This window comes from Candoia aspera, chromosome 4 (genome assembly GCF_035149785.1).
Source record: "Candoia aspera isolate rCanAsp1 chromosome 4, rCanAsp1.hap2, whole genome shotgun sequence".
Taxonomy (NCBI): Eukaryota; Metazoa; Chordata; class Lepidosauria; order Squamata; family Boidae; genus Candoia; species Candoia aspera.
The window spans coordinates 53292364-53314372 of NC_086156.1; the positions used below are offsets into that span (position 1 = coordinate 53292364).

Below are 22009 nucleotides of genomic sequence, written 5' to 3' on the forward strand. Positions count from 1 at the left end.
AAACGAGAATTCCTGGAAGCCTGGCACTCAGACAAAGCAGCCATCAACAGCCACATAGAGGTAAACAACATTTATGTACATTCAAAAGAGACAATAGAAAAGCCAAAAGACCAGAACACCTCCTCACCAGCAATCAACACCCAGATATGCAAAGATTAGCACTAGGATTAACACCAGATGAACAATCAAACAGCACAATATACCCTAATCAAGGAACTATTAACTCAATCAATCAACCAAGCAGCAAACAACAGCCCAGTCAAGGAACTCTCAGGGAGAGAACACCACCAACACCACCACAAGCTGGACAAACCACAGTATATAAACAGAGAGCAAGGCCCTCTCCCTGTTGGCACTGAAGAATGTTGCCTAGTCTGGCAATGAAACGCCTGCAAGAAAACAACAAGGCTCAGAGAGCTCCAAGGACTCCACAGTTCAACCCTGAGGTACAAATGTTCGCTTCGAAAGGTCCTCTAACCACATCCTGTTGGTTGAGATAGCTTACAGAGAACCTTTACCTACATCCCGTCAGTTGAGATAGCCCACAGAGCGTTTGCAATTAGCACTCTTACCATCTGTTGATGGGTGCAAGTCATGGTCCCTAACAAGCCCAAGCAGTAAGCAAAGATGGAGTAATTCCGGCTAAAGCTAGTCCATGGCTTGCAAAAGTCCGTAATAGCTTGCTAATATATTAATAATTCAACAGGCTAGGCCCTCAAATGAATGAAGCCAAACTCCACAAATGTTCAAAATGGAAAGCATGCAGCAGGCAGGATTTACATACTTTGAAATATTGGAATATTTAATGCTAATATTTGAAGTGCTCATCACGGTTCAGAAAGGAAATGTTTGTTACTGGATGATGTAATACAATGCACATGTTAACTATTTACTTAACTGTAAGAGTTTAAAGCTTGGTAATCTCTAAAGTTTGAACTCTATTATAGTTTTAAATTTTTGCATGAGTGAATGCTAGGAGAAGCCTAACTGAAGAGAAAGCAATAGGAAGTAAAGGAACTCACCTTTCCGATTGTCACATATATAAATATAACAATAATTCCAGAGTTTGGACTTCTTAAGTGAAAGTGAGAAACTTGTAAGGTTTATAGAATCAGGAGGCTCTACAGCCTACAGATTATAGCACCTGCTTTGTCTTGAAGGTATAGGGTTTCCCACCTTATGTGTTTGCTATTGAGTATTTGTCAATGTCATTTTATATCTGCAGAAAACTCATATGCTATCTGAAAGTATATGATTGTGTATGGAAGAGCACTGAAAGTCACATGATGATTTCATCCTATTTGGTGGAGCAGCTTGACTTTCTTTTTCTCTCCCCCCTTGCTTTGGTGATGGTTGGCAGTCTAGAGGTTGATTGACAGATGCATGCCAGAAACCCCCATTCTCTTTTTCAAAGACTACATATGATGGATTGTGATCTTGCAGCTCAGCAGGACACGAGGACTTTGCAAGCTGTAATTGGTCAGGTATGGAGTCAGCCATTTCTCAACTCCCTTTTTACTGTATTCCCACCCCACCCCACCCCACTCCACCAGAGTCAAACCATATGATTCACATAATTCATATTTACAGGACCATTTTTCTGTCTATTGCTCCAACTCCCAGCAACGATGGAACATAAAGTGTGTGTTGAAGGGGATGGGGGGAAGGGAGGGAGGAAGGCAATAAAAGGCATATGGGATAAGCAGTTAAAAACAATCTTACGTTTTTAAAAAAAACAGCCCACTTAGAATGTTTAGCTGCCCGAGCCAAATTTATTTACTCATCCATCTTTGTGTTCTGGTTGAAAAAACATGCAAGTGGGAGAAGTGAAGTGTGAAAAAGTGCTTCTAATCTTGAGCTGGAGAGTGGTAGTTTCTGTTTTCTCTGTTCTTTGCGGATCAGCTGTAGGCTTCGGCTCTGCAGCCTGTGGATCTGTGTTTCTTTTTCTTTCTTCCTAACCCAGATAATGTGTGTTTTCGGCTGGGTAAATGTAGAAGCCCTTGCTGCTGCTAGTACAGCAGCAAAGGGGCAGCTTGCAAATTAAACACTCTGCCACAATCTGTAAGGTCCAGGTGGTCTGCTCGGGTTTCCTAATGCAATCCTGCACAACAGCTCTAATAAACAGCTCTGTTTAGTTCTCCCTTCGCTGTATCCAGGGAGGTGAAGCTGGTGTGGGGCTGCTGTGATGAAATGCCAGAAGGACATCTCCCAGAGGCCTCACAAGCAGCTGCTTTTTAGAGCTTGTCCGTTTTGCCGTCTTTGTCTTCTGAATGGGTCAGTGTGAGTCCTTCTCTTGATGTTTCATTCGGCTTTTATGCTTTCCTGAGAAGTCTGCTTAGTGTCTGTGTTTCAGTGTGTCCTACGTGGTGTTGTCCTGGTGTTGCTTTGTCAGATCAAGTGATAATAAAAACCATCACTGCCTGTTTGCTTGGCTCCAAATTAGAACCTCAAGTAATAGGAGAGACTTGCTGCGGAGGGATGAAGACAGTTGGCAATAGGGAGAGCGACTCGGGCGTCATTTACATTTAACATTTTTTTAAGAACTCAACCCTGCCTTATTAACGACTGGCTCATATGTCAGCGCAAGGTAAACGGTGCTTCTGAATTCTTAAAAGTTTGCATTTTGTGCTTTAAAGGCGATGCAATTGAGGCTGCTAAAGTGATGGTAGAGTTTTTGTGTTTTCTAATTAGAGATGCATCATTGCAAGAAAACGGGCATCTTTAAGATCATTTTTAAAACAAGTTAGAGTGAAAGAGAAAAGTCTTCCAGTGCACATGGTTTATTAGTACCAGCTTCTTCAGTAATGCTGCTGAGATAAACAATGGTGGATATGTACTATCATGTTTACCAAAACATTAAATTGCTTTATCTTTATCTATCTAGAGAGTAGATGTCCCCATTTTAATTAAATCATTCCTGTATGGGTTTAAACTAGACCCTGCCAACCATACCTAGCTATCCAATGCTGCATATATTAAAACAGCATGAGGATATAGGGAAATATTTCATATTAAATATTTTATAATCCAGTGAGTGAGTCATATTTACTAAGTAAACACTTACTGAGTAGTAAAACAAATACTTTACTACCAATCACACTTTGACATATAAAGGTTTCCTTACAAAGAGCGAGGGAAGATTCAAACACTGGTATGATTAGTGACGTTATCTTTAAGAAAACTTTTTCCTTAGCATATAAGAAAGTTTAAAACAGCTATTTTACATGCATCATTTGAAAACGAAAATAAGGGATGACATTACCCTCTTTGTTTTAATGAATTATAGTTAGCTGAATTACTTTAGATCACCGCTGTCTTTTGTTTATTAAAATCAAACAGTTAAAGGAAACAATTTGAGCGATATACAGTAGAGATGTATCACACTGAAATGTAAATAGTGATGCATTGTATTATTTATTACACTAAATATTTAAGCAATGTTCCCATTAGAATTATTTTCTTTTTATATGTGCACACAACGTATTTCTGTATATGAGTGGAGAAATGTGTTTCAAACATCAAGCACAAATATGTATGTGCAAGAGAGTCCTTGTAACATTTTAGCTACTTGAATCTTTGGAAGGATGAGTTGCCAATGAAAGACATACAGTTAGTACAGTTATATTTTAACAGATTTATTTTCACATTGGCATGATGTGTGTGTGGGAAATATTGGTGCTTAAGTGCATAAAATATCTAAAAAGCATCTGCTGTATTTTAAAACAATGTCATTTTCCCTGGGAATTTCAATTACTTGAATGAATTTGGAACAATAAAATCCATATCTTAAAATTATATATATATATATATATATATATATAGTATAGAAAATCAGCAAAAGTCTTCATGTAATTTATGTTTTTTCTCAAAAAGTGTTTCTTTAACCAGTCAAATTTCAGGGATCTGAAAAAAACTTCATTTTTCATTCAGAAGTTCTTTAAAAATGTGTTTATTTTTAAAGCAATGCATCAGTGATCAAAATTGCTGGGCCACAATTATTAGATGGCTTCTTTATGAACAGCTGCTTGAGTTACTGCCACTTAACTAGATTTGAACAGACACAATCAGGACTATGAAATCTGTATGTTACATGAACTGATTTCAGAAACAGAAAGCAGTATTTACAACTCAAGTGCAAATCTCAATATAAACAAAAATACAAACAAGAGTAGAACAAATATCAAAATGATAGCCGGCTCAGACTGTTTCTCAATTAAATTAAAAAGATTTCCTGAACTTTTCTTTTTGATGCAGAGCTATCCTGAAGTATCTTTTCCAAATTGGGGCCCAGTGGGAAGTGTTTGTAGGTGGCTGACACACAGATGAGGTTAACTGGAGGGGAGGCATAACATTATTTGTGTAATTTCTTTCTAGATTCCTCTTCCTCCTCCAGCAAGCTATTAAGCACCCAAATGTTTGGTATTTGAGAATTTAGAAGTTTGATGCTCATTTGATATTGATTCATAACTGAAACATTTGAAATCAGACTCTGATACTTGGCAAATAGAGTAACCTTGCTAATAGTTTCTTCCATTCTTGTTATCTCTTTATTGCTAGAGACACCCTCCCATCCTTCCTCCTTAGTTTGAGCAGCATCTAATTTATTTTAATTATTCTCCCACATTACTAGATCACAGTCCTGGCTATAATGCCTTCCCCCAATACCTGAGTTTGTGAGTGACAGGTTAGTTCATCAGCATTACAGCTCTCCTTTTTTTGTCTCATCTCATGCAGACAGGTCACTGTGTCCAATCACCCTTCTGGCTCTATTGTCCCTTGGGAAACCAAAGCCAGCCTAACATCTTGATCTTCAGGCCTCAGGGCTCAAGTTGAGCTGCACATTTCTACATTTGCTGAGTTTTGCAAATATAATAGAACCGAAGATCTGGTAAAGGAAAAGGATGACATGGATTAGATAAAATGGTTCACGATCCCCATGATCTGGCTGCCCATCTGCCTATTGTCTGTTGTGTGTATAAGGGTCTATGGATTTATTTATGCAGGGATTATATGTGCTAGCAAATAGATGAGATAAAGTATTTTTTCCTTAACAAGTATAATATATTAAGTTTGAGGGGCATCTGCTGATTTCTATGACTTTATTTTAATATGAAATGCCTGCTCTTTTACAGAAGTTCTGCCTAAACAAATATACAGGAGAATACTTCAATGACAATAGGTAGACGTACTTTGCCTTAATGCTTTGTATGCTAGTAAATAAGTGTGAGGCAAAATAACGTTACTGTTTGAAGTTGATATTGCCATTTCTAGTTCTATTTAAGTATCTAGTATATGTCTTAATGGTAATGTTCTTGCTATTTGTGACTTAACAATTTATCTTTGAAGTTCCACATTAGAAGAATCGTGTAATTCATAACTATATGCATTACCGATGTACATACAGACGGTCACATGAGTACACATTTTCGGTTGTTTTACCATTAGTATAATGTTAGAGAATGGGTTTCGAGTACTCTCAGAGGCAGTACCATTAAGTATGATTTAGGAAAGCAAATTCTCATAGCTGTGGCTGCAGTGATGGGAGAAAAAAATACTGGGAATGTTCTGTTCTATGAAACTTGTTAAAGTAAAGAAGCTTTTTCAGCTCAAGCAGTTGTCTGAGAGAAAAATGCCTATACCTCTGTTACTTGAATCTGGTTTAATTTAGTGGTGGAAAATTATTTTCAACCTGTTTCAGTCAGTAAGCTGTGATACAATTCATTATTATGAGTCACTTTGCAGGGAGGTAAAGTCTGTAAACTGATGTTAGAGACAGAACTAGGTTCAGTTTACTACTCGATCCACAGATTACCCTTGATTTCAAATCTAATCCCATCTGAACTCCCTTTGGAAAATACTCCCTACTTTCTGCTTGTTAGAAGTAATCTTACCATATGGAATGCACTAAATGCTCTGTCAGAGGGCTGATTCTTATCAAACAAAACATCTATCTTGTCTGTTTGATGAACTGTGAGTGTAGGCATCCTTTCTTCATGTTTAAGATATAATGAATATCCATCTGACTGTATAGTATGCCAGAAATCTGGTATCCCTCTGTCTATCTTTGGAAATAAACCAGGTTCAATAGTATTGCTATATTGCATGTAACACACTTCCTTACATTCCTATCACACACACAGGATCTTAGCTTGATGACCAGGGAACTAGTCTTGTCTTTACAAGGAAATATTGCCTATTATCTTAAGTCAACAATGTCTACATTCAGTATTTTTTAATTACAAGGTGCAACTTTATATCGTAACCCTAATAGTTGTTAACAAAAGCATTGGTTATATCCTATTCTTAATGAGGCTAACTACATACAGCTTTATCCAAGTTTCAACCAGTAACTGCAAATTGAAACAGTGGTCAAATGCCCCTGTTTTTTAGCATTCGTGTTAAAAGATGTGTGTCTGTGTCTCTTATTTGAGAATGTAATGCAGCCTTTGGGGTTCCTCTCCTCTATTTTTTACAGGTCTAAAAACTGTCTTAGCAAACTAGTTTAGGAGTTGATTATGACTGAGAAGGTTGGTTTCGCTGTGCTTCAGATTTGCTGAGTCAAAACATTTCAGCACTTGAGTTGGAAAGTTTGTATGGTGTACTGCTTGCAGAACAGTAAAAATATAATAAATTAAATCTCTGGTAATTTAATTGACAGTTTGCTGCCTCCAGCATCCTTTCCATTTTGCTTCATGGTAAGACTATTCCTGAACTTCCCTTGATACTTTGAAAACTCTTGGTTTATATCTTTAATATTTGTATATTATTATAAGTTACCTGGATATTTTCTGTCATATATTACATGTGAAGCTAAACACAGGGTAAACATAAACAGTCTCTCTAAGACATATTTTTATATTTATGAGTATGGTTGTACTTTGAAACTGAAGCATTTCGAAGAAATAGTTTCTGTGGTTTTTTTTAAATGTATATCTTCTAGCAGAGGATCCCCTCTAAAATTATTATTGTAAGAAGATGCAGGAATGTTGTAACAATATTTTGTAGAATAAACATTTGCTGCAGAAAGAATATTTTATCTAGATAATTTAATCTAGATAATTCTTTGGTCTTTGTCCTAGGTTCAAGCTAAATAATGTGTTCTATTTTTGCCCTTTTTCTTTTGCAGGAAGATTTTTTAAAAAATAATAATAATTTACTCTATTTCAATAGTTTTCCTGTTACTAAAAAACTGACAGTAACCTTCTGCAAACCTGCATGTTACTAATTGGATTTAGGAATAATTATTTATGTTTACTCTGCTTGATCATTAATAGTGTATTCAAAATAACTCAATTGGTAATTGAAACCAATTTGGAGTTCAAATTGGTTTTTGAAGAGCAGCGTTCACTGTTTTAATTCTTTGAGGGAAAAATAAAATGCTTGCTATGTCATCTTGATTTGTTGGCCATGGCCTTTTATTGGTGAATATATTTATTTTCAGCCAACACATTTACATTTAAGTGCCTTCCTATGTACACTGCATGGAAGAAATACTGTTGAACTTCTTAATCTTGTAAGACTTTAATAAACAGAATAAAGCTTGATTTTCAGAACATCAACATGCTGAAAATAAAAACAAAACTACTCAAGACCTTGAGTGGCTTTATGTCCCCAAACAGTTCTGCTGAGAAATAAGGATTAGGTAATTAAAATATTTATTATATCCTTTAAATCCTGACTTGATTTGTAATCCATGGCTACTAAATCTGGAACATAGGACTGGGCTTCTACCCACTGACTCTTGATCACATGAGATGACTGGGTCATTTGCACAGACCTATTAGCATAAAGACATCTTAGCAAGTGGTAGGAACTAGGCAATTTGAGCTTGGAAGAATACTAAGGCTGTAGGCTAAATGGGGAAGCCAAAAAATATTACTCTATAAAACCACCTACTTTAGTTCATCAGGATTTTATTACCACATTCTGTTTCGTATGTGTTTATTTGTTCAGTCGCTTCCAACTCTTTGTGACTTCATGGACCAGCCCACGCCAGAGCTTCCTGTTGGTTGTTGCCACCCCAAGCTCCCCCAAGGGCGAGTCCATTATATGTAGACCAAATTAAAAGGTCTTTTCACATGAAAGTTTCACAGGGAGAAAGAGGGCTGTACTTGATCTGAAGAAAGTTGTTTCCCCAAAGTCTGCAATCATTTATTAGTTTTAAGTTGACACTGATCTTCATACAGTCAACTCAGACCATACTGAAACTTATAAACACTGAATAATCATGAGAACAGGCACAAAGGACATTATATTTTTATAACCCAAGTGCCTAGTTTTTATTTATCCTTCAGTCTTCCATGGTCACTACAAACATTCTGAAAAATAATGAGTGGTAGATTGTTAAATTATCCTTCCTTGAAAAAACAGGATCTCATCGTGTGATGGAACATTTTCATGAGCCAAGATGTGACGTATATTTATTTATCTCACTTTTCAGAGTAATGTATATGTTTAAAACAAGATATGCTGACTACTATACCATTGCGGAACCGCAAATCATGACATTAAATTGTGGGGCTAGAAAGATGGACGAATGCAAATAAGGCACTGAAATAGTAATCATTGCTACAAAATAATTATTAGTATTGGAATTCCAGAGGTTAATCATATATAATAGTAATTTGCTTTAATGTTAACACTGTTTGACAAAATGAGACTAGCTTGGTCGGTCTATATGAAGTCTAGTCCATTTATAATGTGTAACAATTCTAGAATACTCATCTATTTAATAACAATTCTTAAAACATTAATAGGCAATTGAGCAATCTATCCAACCAATTCAAACTACTACTTGTTGTTTTTTCAAAGTGTAGTATTATTTTAAATGACTCCAGGATGAAAAGACCTACAATAGAATAATGGTCTGCATGCTTCTCCAATTAATTTATGTTCTAACAAGTTTGGATTTTTTTTAAAAAATGCCAAGCTGGATTCAGCATGTTTAATAAGGGGTTGGGACACTTATCTATTGGGGTTGTATAATGTACAAATGGGAAATTACTAGGACTGTAAATTAGATTGGGAAGTAAAAAAAAATCGTCCTGGAAGAAAGCAATAATAGATCACTTATGTACGATTGCAAAGAAAACAATATGTTAATGTGGCCCTGGGGAGTCAAGAAAGATGTTACCTTACAGTAACCCCATAAGTAATATTTTGGAAGCATTTGTGATGATATGCAAGGTTTGAATCCAAGAGGCTTCCAAGTACAATTTCACCAGAGATTTTAAAAGTCCTCAAATGATGTGAATCAGCCCTTATTGAATGCATTAATTGGGAAAGGGTGTGAAACACTTTCATTTTATATGTGATACTTTCCATTGGAGTATGGACTTGAATGACTTTTTATTAGAAATGAGTGGATTAAAGAGTGTAAGTTCTTTCATATTCTATTTTTGGGCCTCAGATAACTGATATATAGCTTCAGGCATTTTATAAAACTATGAGCTGGATGCCTAGGTGAGATGACTATTTCATCAAAAATAACAGATTATCTATTGATATTTGCCAGTTCTTAGTTGACTGGTACTGGTAATCAATAGGAGAGTTTTCTCTAACTGTTGTCTCAATAATTCAAAAGAAGTTCTAAAGGAGAGAAAAGATAGCCAGTATCAACAATTTGTTTTTTTATCTGATACATAAATGAGCTAGCATTCTATATAATGCTTTTTATCCATTTCCCATCATAGTTATTTAATGTACATTTTATTTATTTATTTATTTATTTATTTATTTATATTTCAAATTTCTGTCACCGCCCATCAACCCCAAAGGGGGACTCTGCGTGGTTTACAACAAAATAAATTAAAACCATAAAACATAGATTACAATACAGACCATCATTATAAACAGGTATATTTAAGATCCTTGTGGTGAAAAGCTCTCATTCAATGGGGAGGGCACTACAGTGCCAGCCACCCCAAGGAAGAGCTGTTGCCCTTCCCATCCCAAGCAAGGCAGCAGAACCAGGTTTTCAAATTCTTCTGGAAGGCCGGGAACGAAGGTGCCTTCCTCACCTCTAGGGGCAGAATGTTCCAAAGGGCGGGCGCCACTGCAGAGAAGGCTTACCTCCCGGACCCTGCTAGATGGAATTCCCTTGCCGACGGGGTCCGTAGCATGCCCTCTCTGCATGACTGGGTGTGACAGGAAATGTAATGGGGATGACATGGTCCCTCAGGTACCCTGGACCCATGCCATGTAGGTGATAACCAACACCTTGAATTGGACCCAAAAGCAAACCGGCACCTAGTGCAGCTCGCGCAGGAGTGGTGTCACGTGCTGATCTAGGACCACCAATAATGTGGTAGCCACATTCTGGACCAGCTGAAGCTTCCGGATACTCTTCAAGGGTAGCCCATGTAGAACGCATTGCAATAGTCTATATGGGAGATGTCCAGGGCATGAGTGACGGTTTGGACGGCATCTTGCTCCAGGAAAGGGCATAGCTGGTGCACAACATGAAGTTGTGCAAAGGCCCTTCTGGCCACAATTGCCACCTGCTCTTTGAGCAGGAGTTGTCAGTCCAGGAGGACCCCCAGGTTCTGCACCGGGTCTGAATGGGGCAGTACAACCCCATCCAGAACTAAAGATGATTACTTCCTGGATGTAGAGGAGCCATCAACCCACAGCCACTCCATCTTACTAGGGTTCAGCTGAAGCCTGTTGTTCCCCATCCAGGCCCCAAGCCCCCAGGCACTGAGACAGGGCAGACACTGCATCACTTACCTCACCTGGGATGAAGATACATAATTGAGGATCATCAGCATACTAATGATTCCTCATCCCGTGGTAACGGATGATCTTACCCAGTGGCTTCATGTAGATGTTAAATAAAAGAGAGAGAACCGAACCCTGTGGCACCCCACACAAGAGGGGTCGAGGGTCAGATCTCTCATCTCCTATCACCACAGATTGGGACTGGCCCTGGAGGAAGGAGGTAAGCCAGCACAGAACTATGCTGCCCACCCCCAACTCCCTGAGCCAACCCAAAAGGATACCATGGTCGATGGTATGGAAAGCCGCTGAAAGGTCAAGAGCCAGGATGGATGCACTCCCCCCATCTCGCTCCTGCCAGAGATCATCCATAAGCATGACCAATGCAGTCTCTGTCCCATATTGTGGCCTGAAACCTAACTGGAAGGGGTCTAGATAATCTGTTTCATCCAGAATCTTCTGGAGTTATAATGCCACCACTTTCTCAACCACCTTCCCCAAAAAGGGAAGGTGGGAGACAGGATGAAAATTGTCCAACATAGTAGAGTCCAGTGATGGTTTCTTGAGGAGGGGGTGTACCAGTGCTTCCTTGAAGGCAGCCGGAAACATCCCCTCTCTCAAGGATATATTAACGATAGCCTGGACCCAACCACATGTCACCTCCTGGGCTGCTTTTACCAGCCAGGAAGGGCATGGATCTAGATGACGTGGCATTCACAGTCCGGAGGATCCTGTCCACTTCCTCAGGCCCAACAGGAGCAAACCAATCCCAGATAACATGGTAAGTACGCTCCCTTGGCATCTCCTCAGACTGTGCCTCACACTTAGAGTCCAACTTGGAATGGATCTGAGTGATTTTATCCTGCAGATGCCCAGAAAACTCCTCCACATGGCCCTGTAGGTGGGTACCTGAATCCACCTTACCCAAAAGGAACGAGTGATCTTAAACAGGGCCACAAGGTGGCATTCTGCGGACGCAATAAGAGCAGAGAAATATTGACAGTTTGCCACTCTTATCACCACAAGGTAGGCCTTAATAGCGGCTCTAGCTTGTGTTCGGTCAGATTCGGTCTTAGTCTTCCTCTAGCGGCACTCTAGACGTCTCTTACCCCTCTTCAGTACCCTCAACTCCTCCATGAACCACAGAGAGTGTCAGGCTGAATGGGGCAAGAGAGGCCGCACAGGCGCAATCCTGTCCAAGGCCCTAGCCGCCTCCCTATTCCAGGCTGCGGCTAGGACCTCTGCTGGACCGTGCAGTATAACCCCCAGCTCCCTCTGAAACCCTACCAGGTCCATCAGTCGCCGGGGGTCGACCAATCAAATGGGTCCTGCCTCCCTGCATAGTGGGGTGGCACAAGAGAATCTCAGGGCCACCAGGGTATGATCTGACCATGACAATGGGGATAGATCTAGCTCTCCCCTCAGATCCCATTGCCACTGCTCTGACAAGAAAACCAAGTCTGGAGTGAGGCCACTGTCTTGAGTTGGGTCCCAAATAATCTGGGACAGGCCCATGGCTGCCATGGTAGCCATGAACTCCCGAGCCGCCTCCAAGGCATGCCCAAGGATGGCAGGTTGAAGTCCCCTGGAACCATAAGTCTGGGAAACTCCACCGCCAACCCCGAGACGGCCTCCGGCAGCCCAGGCAGGGAGGTTGCCACGCAGGGGGGAGGCTGGTACAGCAGCAACACTCCCAACTGTTCTTGGGAACCCAACCTGAAGAACAGGGTCTTTTGTATCTATGCTTAATTTATATACAGCTCAAACCAGGTTGTAAGATTTTTTTTGCCATGCGGTAATTCTGTTAGCATTGCTATTTATACTGCTGGCATGTTTTTATAACCAAAAAAGCACATGGTTTGCAAAATCAGGCAAAGCTAATTACAATGGATTGTGTACCTTTATGACCACTAGCTCACTTCAAAGTAAACCCAAACAAATGGGTAGAAACAGAACGTGTTTCATCACCATGATTCTGATGTTCTTCCTTATAAAAGGAAAACAGGAAAATATTTGCCTCCTCCCAAAAAATACACCTTCAGAAAAAGTAAATATTATCAACCTCCTTGTTCCCTTCAACCTTAACATGCTACTCTATATGATCCACCTACATGACTGTCATGCCTCCCTGCTTCTAACTTCACTACATTGACTGAATAGGCATTGAATAAGGTTTCTGCACACACCAATTTGGCTTCATTAGGGTCTATTTGCATGCAAGAGCACATAGAAACATCAACTCTGGCTTCTATTCAGTGAGGCAATGTTAGGTTAGGGTTGGTTACCCATGGAGAGGTCAATGTGCCCCACATGGGCCACTCTGATCAAAGGCATCCCAGTGCCTTCCACTCACCCACCCTTTCTGTCCCTAGCCCTTCGAAGAATCAGTTTGATAGAGAACAAATATATTCAGTATAATGAGAAAAAATGGGAACAGCTGGAAATGTGAAAAAGAGAAAGGAAAGCAAAAGAAGAGTGAACACATCCTAAATAAAGTCAGTCCATAAAGCCTGTAAACCTCATGACATGATTTAAATGATAGCATTTTGTTACTCTTTATTTGGACATCATAACGTAAAGTGTGAGTTCGGAGAATTGTTTAGCAAAATTGGAAGGTATGCTAGTATTTATTTGTTTTCCGAGGAATTGTCTCTCTCCTACTCTGAGATAATACCCTGAACGGAATTTCCCTCAAGCTATGAGCACTGCCAAAGGACCAAACGTTTTTGCCTCAGCTTTTTTCCCCTCTACCTTTTCTCATGGTTTTCTTCAGCACACAGAGGGTGGGCCCTAGAAGCTCAGCTTCTGAATTAACTTTCAGGTGTGACTATATCAGATAATTTGGCAGAAATCAACTCTACCAGTTCTTAACATCCTAGCAACCCACCAAGGCTCAGAAGAACAAGGGTTTTGTTTTGGAGCTTCATACACATTGCAAGCTAGGTAAGTTCCAGCAATATTTCTCAGTTAGCTCTTTGTTAGATAGAAAAATGTGTGCTAGTGATTCCTCTAGTATTCATTCATTTGTGCAGTAGTTATTGTTTCTCTTAAAAGAACTCATGTATTTCAACAGCTAGTGTTGGGCTATGATGTGGAGAAATTAAGTACAAAATCCCTGCACTGATGGTGGCCTCAGGCAATTTTTCCCCCAGTTAGCCTACCTTACAGGGTTATGAAGCCATTGTTCTAACTTGTACAGAGAAAGGAATGGGAGAAAAATAAAACTAATTAAAGCAAACTAAAGCTATCTGATGATGCCAGTATTCTTGTGTACTAGAATTTGTATACTTTTATTACTAGCTTTTTGTCTTAGGATATGTCTTATACTTACAAAACATAGAACCATGATATAACATTGAATTTTTAGATCAAACATTAATACTTTTAACTTAGCACCAAAAAAAAAAAAGAATCACCTATGCAGAAAGGTGCCACTGGCCCATCTGGAAGTGATTCATTCCTTTCTCTTAGTCTCTGCAGACCAGGACCACTTTGATCTTTTGACAGGATGCAACTGTGTTTCTGGCACACTTTAGGAGATGTGTGGTAGAATTTAGTAGCAAAAAACAGACATGTTGCTTAGATAGTTCCTGCTAAGGCAGCAGGTCTTTTAAACAAGAGCCAGCTAAAAGGCCTGAGGTATTTGTACTTGGCCTAAAACATTGCTATAATTGTGAAATGTGCTAGTAGTAGTGCTGTTTTCTCTACACTTAGGGTGGGGTACTAGTGATGCTCCAGATGTTGCTGAACTACAAGTCCCAAGATCCTCATTATGGCCATACTTACTGCAAGATGTAGATAGCAGCATCTGGAGGCCATATGTTCCTCACCATGGCTCTGGAGTGTATTGAACAGCATCCTTTCAAAATCAACTTCACTGATACTAAATCCAAGTTAAGTGTTTATCTGAGTGGATTCAGGATAAAATTTCTAGTAATTCTGGAAAAAAAAAATCTCATCTGAGCTAAAACATAGATGCTCCTTTCAGGATTATTCAGATAATTTGAAGACAGGCAGGACTTCTTGAATACCAATCATTGCTTTCTGAACTATTCAAAATATACCTTACAGATCATGTACCATTTAACAAATCAACAATCGTTCTAAATATATCAAAGTCATTTTTTGTAAAAGGACCAAAACGTCAGATAAGTTTCTCTAACCATATGTTTGTAACTCTGTCCCATACTCTTAGAAGCAAATAAAATATCCTGTAGTTTTCCATGGAAGCATGATCAGTCTATACAATTTTTGTGCTACAGGTTTGTTCATATAACACTGAAGATATTTAATTTCTGACTCCATTATTCTGTTGTTGTGCTTCAAAGTCTTGCTTTACCATTTATTCTCCTTAACTTGAATATTATTTGAATCCTCCTCAGATTAGAAGAGACCTATCTGAATGTTTACATGCTACATACAGTATCTCTAAAAGCCAGTAAACTCTCAATTGTAATGTGAAGGGGGCTAAAGAAGTCAAATATTCTTGTTGAAACTCTTTTTCTCAGATGGCCCCATTTTCCTTTCAGTATTTCTGCCTTTTTTCTCTCTTTTTCTTATTCTAGCTTTAAGAAGGCTTGATAGGTGGTTTTGTTTAGCAGAAGATGCTTAAACCATTATATTTTACTAGATAATTCAGGGAAAGTTTTAAAACCAAAGAAAACAAATTAAACAGGATTTATATTAGGATTTATTGAGTTGGAGCAGGTTCAGAGTTCAATTGCTGTCAGCTATCTAGAATTTACCATTTTGGTTCCTATTCTTAACATAGAACATGACTGTTACTTGTTCGTTGGATTGTTCGAATTAAGAAAACAGTATTTTCCTTTCCATTCCATTGAAAAGTGTGGCAAATGAAAGTGTGCTTTCTAATAGGCATAAAGCACTTCCAACTCATTTTACTTACTGTCAACTGTAGTCTTAGAGCCAAAACATAAAATGTACCAGATTGGTTTTCTATATCCTTAGGGTTGTAATATTGAATTCAAAATCAGAAAACTTAATCTTGCAACCGGATTTGACAAGATGCCGGTGGGATGAAGAGCTTGCTTTTGAGGTAAAAATGCTTGAAAGTCAGTTGTGAAAAGAAGTAAGATGTTTGAAGGCATTCTCCTATTTACCAGATTCAGGAGAGTATAGCAGATTTCACTACTGATATTTCCTTTTGAGTAATGGCGCTGCAGGTTAAACCACTGAGCTTGCTGATCGGAAGGTTGGCGGTTCAAATCCGCATGACGGGGTGAGCTCCTATTGCTAGTCCCAGCTCCTGCCAACCTAGCAGTTCGAAAACATGCCAATGTGAGTAGATTAATAGGTACCGCTTCAGTGGGCAGGTAACGGCATTCCGTTTAGTCATGCCAGCCACATGACCACGGACGTGTCTTCAGATGCCGGCTCTTCAGCTTTGAAACGGAGATGAGCACTGCCCCCTAGAGTCGGACATGACTGGACTTAATGTCAAGGGAAACCTTTACCTTTACCTAATGAGATCTTCAACCAACTTCTGTTTTAGGAAATATTTGTAATAAGATCAAATGCCACAGTCATATTTAGCTTCTTAGAATGTTGTCTAGTACAAAAGAAGGATAATACTATAGGTAAATTGGATTAGCGATCTTTTAAAAACTCAGATAGCAAGGAAATGAACAATCTTTATTTCCCTCATCAGTTCCTTTTGAGAACATCCTTTATGACACTATGAGAATCTGACTCTGCATCATCGTAACCTATTTTCCAATAGATGTAAACCCCCATATGCTTTACTTCCCTGCATCCTTCTCTCCCCCACTATGTATACTTTACTCAGGGTTATTAATACAATCATTATCCATTGTGGGTAGTGCTGAATCTTTCCATCTTTTCCATTTCAAATTTCTTCAGTAATCTTCAACATTAATCATTTCAGTGTTTAATGTTTGCATGAAAATATCTTGCCAAAGATTAATATAATATGGGGGTGAACAATTTCTATCCCTGGGCCTCATACAGATATCAACCAAATATCATATGGGTCTGATTTCCAAATTTATTGTCCAGTGACCAATTCAGACCTCTAGTAAGACCAATGTGTGTCATTCTTCTAGTGGACTGCTCAACAGAGAGGAAAGTGAGAAGGGGAGAAAGTATTGGTGGCCCCATCTTCATTTGATAATGGATCCACCCATTATTTAGCATGCAGCTGTCATAGATTGTCCCCAAAGGAATCCCTTACTTGAGAAAAAGAAAGTTGCCTGTCCAAGTTGGCTGTTGTTCTCCCTGAAGGCCTTAAGGTGATCTAAGGCAAGGTGTTTTTCATGCTTCCAGGTGTTTGAAATTCACTGGGGAACCTTAACTGAGATCTGTCTGGAAGAAGACTTAAATAGAGCATAACCATGTGTGAGTTGTTAATAGGATAAGGCATGGTGCATTTTCAAATAAGTCAGAATAAAACTTTGCAGAAATAGTTCAGCCTTCTAAAAGCTCAGTGGAAAAACTCCTCAAGAAGTAGATTTATTTAGGCATAATGCTTCAAGGGTGTTAAATATGTAATCTCTGCAACAAACCTGCAGCTTCTGTTCTGAAGAAGAGACTGTGTTCATAATATGCCCACCTTCTCCAGTCTTCATATTGGAACAGGTCCTATAATTTCTTAACCTGGCTGCTTCTCATTTTTTTTACACTGGTTTGCTATGTTTTCTTCTAGGAAACTACTTTGTTTTTTAATGCTATTCACTAATTCACAGTGGGGGAATTACTTACAGAGACTAATCTTTTGACTTTGTGGAATGTTGAAAAATGCATAAAAACAAAACATTCCTTTGATATAAATCAGTTTGATTTTGCTAGGTACAGTTTTTGTAAATTGCTAATTCTAACACTGTTTCTGTGGCAAAAGTTTTCCAGTCACTATAAAGTTATCTGACTTTATAATTATATCATTATTTCTACTAGCTATTTAGAGAGATAATTGTTGCTTTCAGAAGGAACCCTCTTTTTGTTTTATACTGCACATAACTTTTCAGTTCAAAATGGGAGTAATTTTCTAACATTATTTCCAAATTGCTAGAATAATTTCTTTCCCAATTTTGTAGAAAGCTTGTAGAAATATATCTTGAATCAGAAGGATGGGGAAAAGAAGTTGGGTTGATGAACTGCCCTTTTTTAAATACAAAAATCAGCTGATCTCGACCAAGGAAAAAGTCTGAGAGTGTGAAAGACAACTAGAGATGGCCTCAGGATTCATATAAATAAATTGGTGTTTTATTCTTACAAATGTAAAATATCGAGTAGGTTTCCAATCACACACACACAGTCACCCTCTTCCCTCCCAGTTCTGCTATTGGGAAAAGAAACAACCTTAATCATAATGCAGATTGCTCAATTAAGCACAGTGCTAGAATTTGGTTGCATCAGGGAAAATTTTATGTTCTTCCAGTGAATGAAAGGGCTCCTCCAGTTTCTTCCTTAATAGGAAACTAGTTCAGTTTGTGGCCTTCATGCAGGTTTGTAAGGAGGAGAAGATTCCTGTTTTTTAACCAGCATTTCTGTTATAAAACCATTTGAATAATCTGCAGATAAATATAAATACGTTGCATTGTACTTTTACTGTTTGACCTGTTACGTCCTGTATATTGCTTGGGATCAAGATTTTTGAAAAGGAGTTTGATACATCAAAGAATAGGAAAATGTCTGAAAAATTATTTATATCTAGTGTTTAGTCAGTAAAGGTATTGCCAGGCATTTTTGTGTATGTTTGTGTGAGGCAGGAATAGCCACACTTCGATTCAGTGCTGGTGTTTGCTCAGTATGTATGACATTTTGAAAGCTATGGAAAAATCATAGTGCACATTTTTCCACCTTCCACTTTTGGAATCTCAACAGATCAGTGTAGAACTTTTCCTAGGCTGTTTATGTCAGATAGAATTGAGGACTAGAGCACTACAGATTCTGCAATATTCACTGCACTGGAGAAAGATTGGAGAAAGGATTCTAGTGTAGTCTTCTCTTTAGCAAATGTTTTCCTTAAAACAGCAATCCAACGACTTCAGTGGGTCCCTCAATTTAACAACCTTGCATAGATGGCTAAGCTGAAAGGGTAGTGACTAATGGCTTGATCTTGTGCCTGCTTTCTCAGAAATAAGTCCCATTGTCTTCAGTAGGGCTCACTCTCATCTAAGTGTGTTTGATGGTGCGACTTGACCCATTGTAACCTAGTGGCCTTAATAGGTCTAGAGGTAGGAACTAGTATGTGAAAAAGTACATCTTCTTACTACCACTTTGAAATGATACAGCCCAGAAGCTCTGCTTTGTTGTGACCCGCTGTTCATAGAAACTGCACATTAATCACATTGTCCAACTGTGCTCCTCTTTATCTTTAGTAGCTGACAGCTTTCATATGGATGGCAGCATACTCAACAGGCATTTTTATGTTGCAAAAGGTGAGGAGGGCTGGTTCTAGACAGGCATAAATATAGCACTATACTGCTGATGAGGGTATGGAAGGATAAAATAATGACTTTCATCTGCAGACCACAGTATGTTGCACCGATTGTTCAATCCCAGCCTCATTTAAACTGAAAAACTAATATGTAATTCCAGCAACTTTCTAGATCCAGATACTTGGATCTGAGTATGTTGTAATTCAAGTGATATATTTTATTATTTTGACTAGAGAATGTTCCGTTTTCTGTATCATACTTACTGTACCAATGTATGCATGTTAGAAATATCTGATGGACTATGTAATACTTTTGATATCACTAAAAGGAACTCTGGTTAACAGATTAAATAGATGTTAGGTTGTTTTATAAAAGTAATGTCTTAATTTTTCTTTCATTTATTATCTGTTGTTGTTTATTGGTTTAGTCACTTCTGACTCTTCATGCCTTCACGGACCAGCTCACGCCAGAGCTTCCTGTCGGTCGTCAACACCCCCAGCTCCCCCAGGGACGGGTCCGTCACCTCCAACACCACAGTTCCAAAGCATCGATCTTCCTTCTCTCAGCCTTCCTAATGGCCCAGGTCTCGCAGCCATATGTTACTACGAGGAACACCATTGCTTTAACTATGTGGGCCTTTGTTGTCAGTGTGATGTCTCTGCTCTTAACTATTTTATGGAGATTTCTCATTGCGCTTCTCCCAAGGATTAAGCGACTTCTGATTTCCTGACTGCAGTCAGCATCTGCAGTAATCTTTGCACCTAGAAATACAAAGTCTTTCAGTGCTTCTACATTTTCTCCCTCTATTTGCCAGTGATCAATCAAGCTGGTTGCCATAATCTTGGTTTTTTTGAGGTTTAGCTGCAAGCCAGCTTTTGCACTTTCTTCTTTCACCTTCATCATAAGGCTCCTCAGTTCCTCTTCGCTTTCAGCCATCAAAGTGGTATCATCTGCGTATCTGAGGTTGTTAATGTTTCTTCCAGCGATTTTAACTCCAGCCTTGGATTCCTCAAGCCCAGCACGTCGCATGATGTGTTCTGCATACAAGTTGAATAGGTAGGGTGAGAGTATACAGCCCTGCCGTACTCCTTTCCCAATCTTAAACCAGTCCGTTGTTCCGTGGTCTGTTCTTACTGTTGCTACTTGGTCGTTATACAGATCCTTCAGGAGGCATACAAGATGACTTGGTATCCCCATACCGCTAAGAACTTGCCACAATTTGTTATGGTCCACACAGTCAAAGGCTTTAGAATCGTCAATAAAACAGAAATAGATTTTTTCTGAAACTCCCTGGCTTTTTCCATTATCCAGCAGATATTGGCAATTTGGTCCCGAGTTCCTCTGCCTTTTCTAAACCCAGCTTGTACATCTGGCAATTCTCGCTCCATGAATTGCTGAAGTCTGCCTTGCAGGATCTTGAGCATTACCTTACTGGCATGTGAAATGATTGCCACTGTTCGATAGTTTGAACATTCTTTAGTGTTCCCCTTTTTTGGTATGGGGATATAAGTTGATTTTTTCCAGTCTGATGGCCATTCTTGTGTTTTCCAAATTTGCTGGCATATAGCATGCATTACCTTGACAGCATCATCTTGCAAGATTTTGAACAGTTCAGCTGGGATGCCGTCATCTCCTGCTGCCTTGTTATTAGCAATGCTTCTTAAGGCCCACTCAACCTCACTCTTCAGGATGTCTGGCTCTAGCTCACTGACCACACCGTCAAAGCTATCCCCGATATTGTTATCCTTCCTATCCAGGTCTTCTGTATATTCTTGCCACCTTTTCTTGATCTCTTCTTCTTCTGTTAGGTCCTTGCCATCTTTGTTTTTGATCATACACATTTTTGCCTGGAATTTACCTCCGAAGTTTCTAATTTTCTGGAAGAGGTCTCTTGTCCTTCCTATTCTATTGTCTTCTTCCACTTCCACGCATTGCTTGTTTAAAAATAATTCCTTATCTCCTCTGGCTAACCTCTGGAATTTTGCATTTAAGTGGCCATATCTCCCCCTATCACTGTTGCCTTTTGCTTTCCGTCTTTCTTGGGCTACTTCTAGTGTCTCAGCAGACAGCCATTTTGCCTTCTTGGTTTTCTCTTCTTTGGGATGTATTTTGTTGCCGCCTCCTGAACAATGTTGCGAACTTCTGTCCATAGTTCTTCCGGGACCCTATCTACTAAGTCCAGTCCCTTAAATCTATTCTTCACCTCCACAGCATATTCCTTAGGAATATTAGTGAGCTCATATCTAGCTGATCCGTGGGTCTTCCCTAATCTCTTTAGTCTGATCCTAAATTGTGCAGTAAGAAGTTCGTGATCAGAACTACAGTCAGCTCCAGGTCTTGTTTTTACCGACTGTATAGATGTCCACCACCTTTGGCTGCAAAGGATGTAGTCAATCTGATTTTGGTGTTGTCCATCTGGTGAAGTCCATGTCTAAAGCCGTCTCTTAGGTTGTTGGAAGAGAGTGTTTGTTATGCAGAGTGAGTTGTCTTGGCAAAATTCTATCAGCCTATGTCCTGCTTCGTTTTGTTCTCCCAGGCCATGCTTACCTGTAATTCCAGGTGTCAGTTGACTGCCCACCTTGGCATTCCAGTCTCCTGTGATGAAAATAACATCTCTTTTAGGCGTGTTGTCCAGTAGGTGCTGCAGATCCTCATAGAAGTGCTCTACTTCAGCTTCTTCAGCATCTGTGATTGGGGCATATATTTGGATCACTGTGATGTTAGATGGCTTGCCCTGAATTCGAATTGAGATCTTTCTGTCATTTTTTGGATTGTATTCAAGCACTGCTTTAGCCACTTTACTATTAATTATGAAGGCTACTCCATTTCTTCTGTGGTCCTCTTGTCCACAGTAGTAGATCTGGTGGTCATTTGAT

At 39.1% G+C, this 22009-nt stretch overlaps 1 protein-coding gene across 1 annotated transcript in view; it reads left to right on the forward strand.

Annotated features, from left to right (window-relative positions):
• Nucleotides 1–1379: 1379 nt before the first annotated feature.
• The window catches only part of POU6F2 (POU class 6 homeobox 2), a 393997-nt gene continuing 373367 nt past the window's right edge, over nucleotides 1380–22009 (forward strand). The window contains exon 1 of the mRNA XM_063304155.1: nucleotides 1380–1484. Coding sequence (XP_063160225.1) covers nucleotides 1380–1484 — 105 coding nt within the window. The remainder of the gene's footprint in view (nucleotides 1485–22009) is intronic.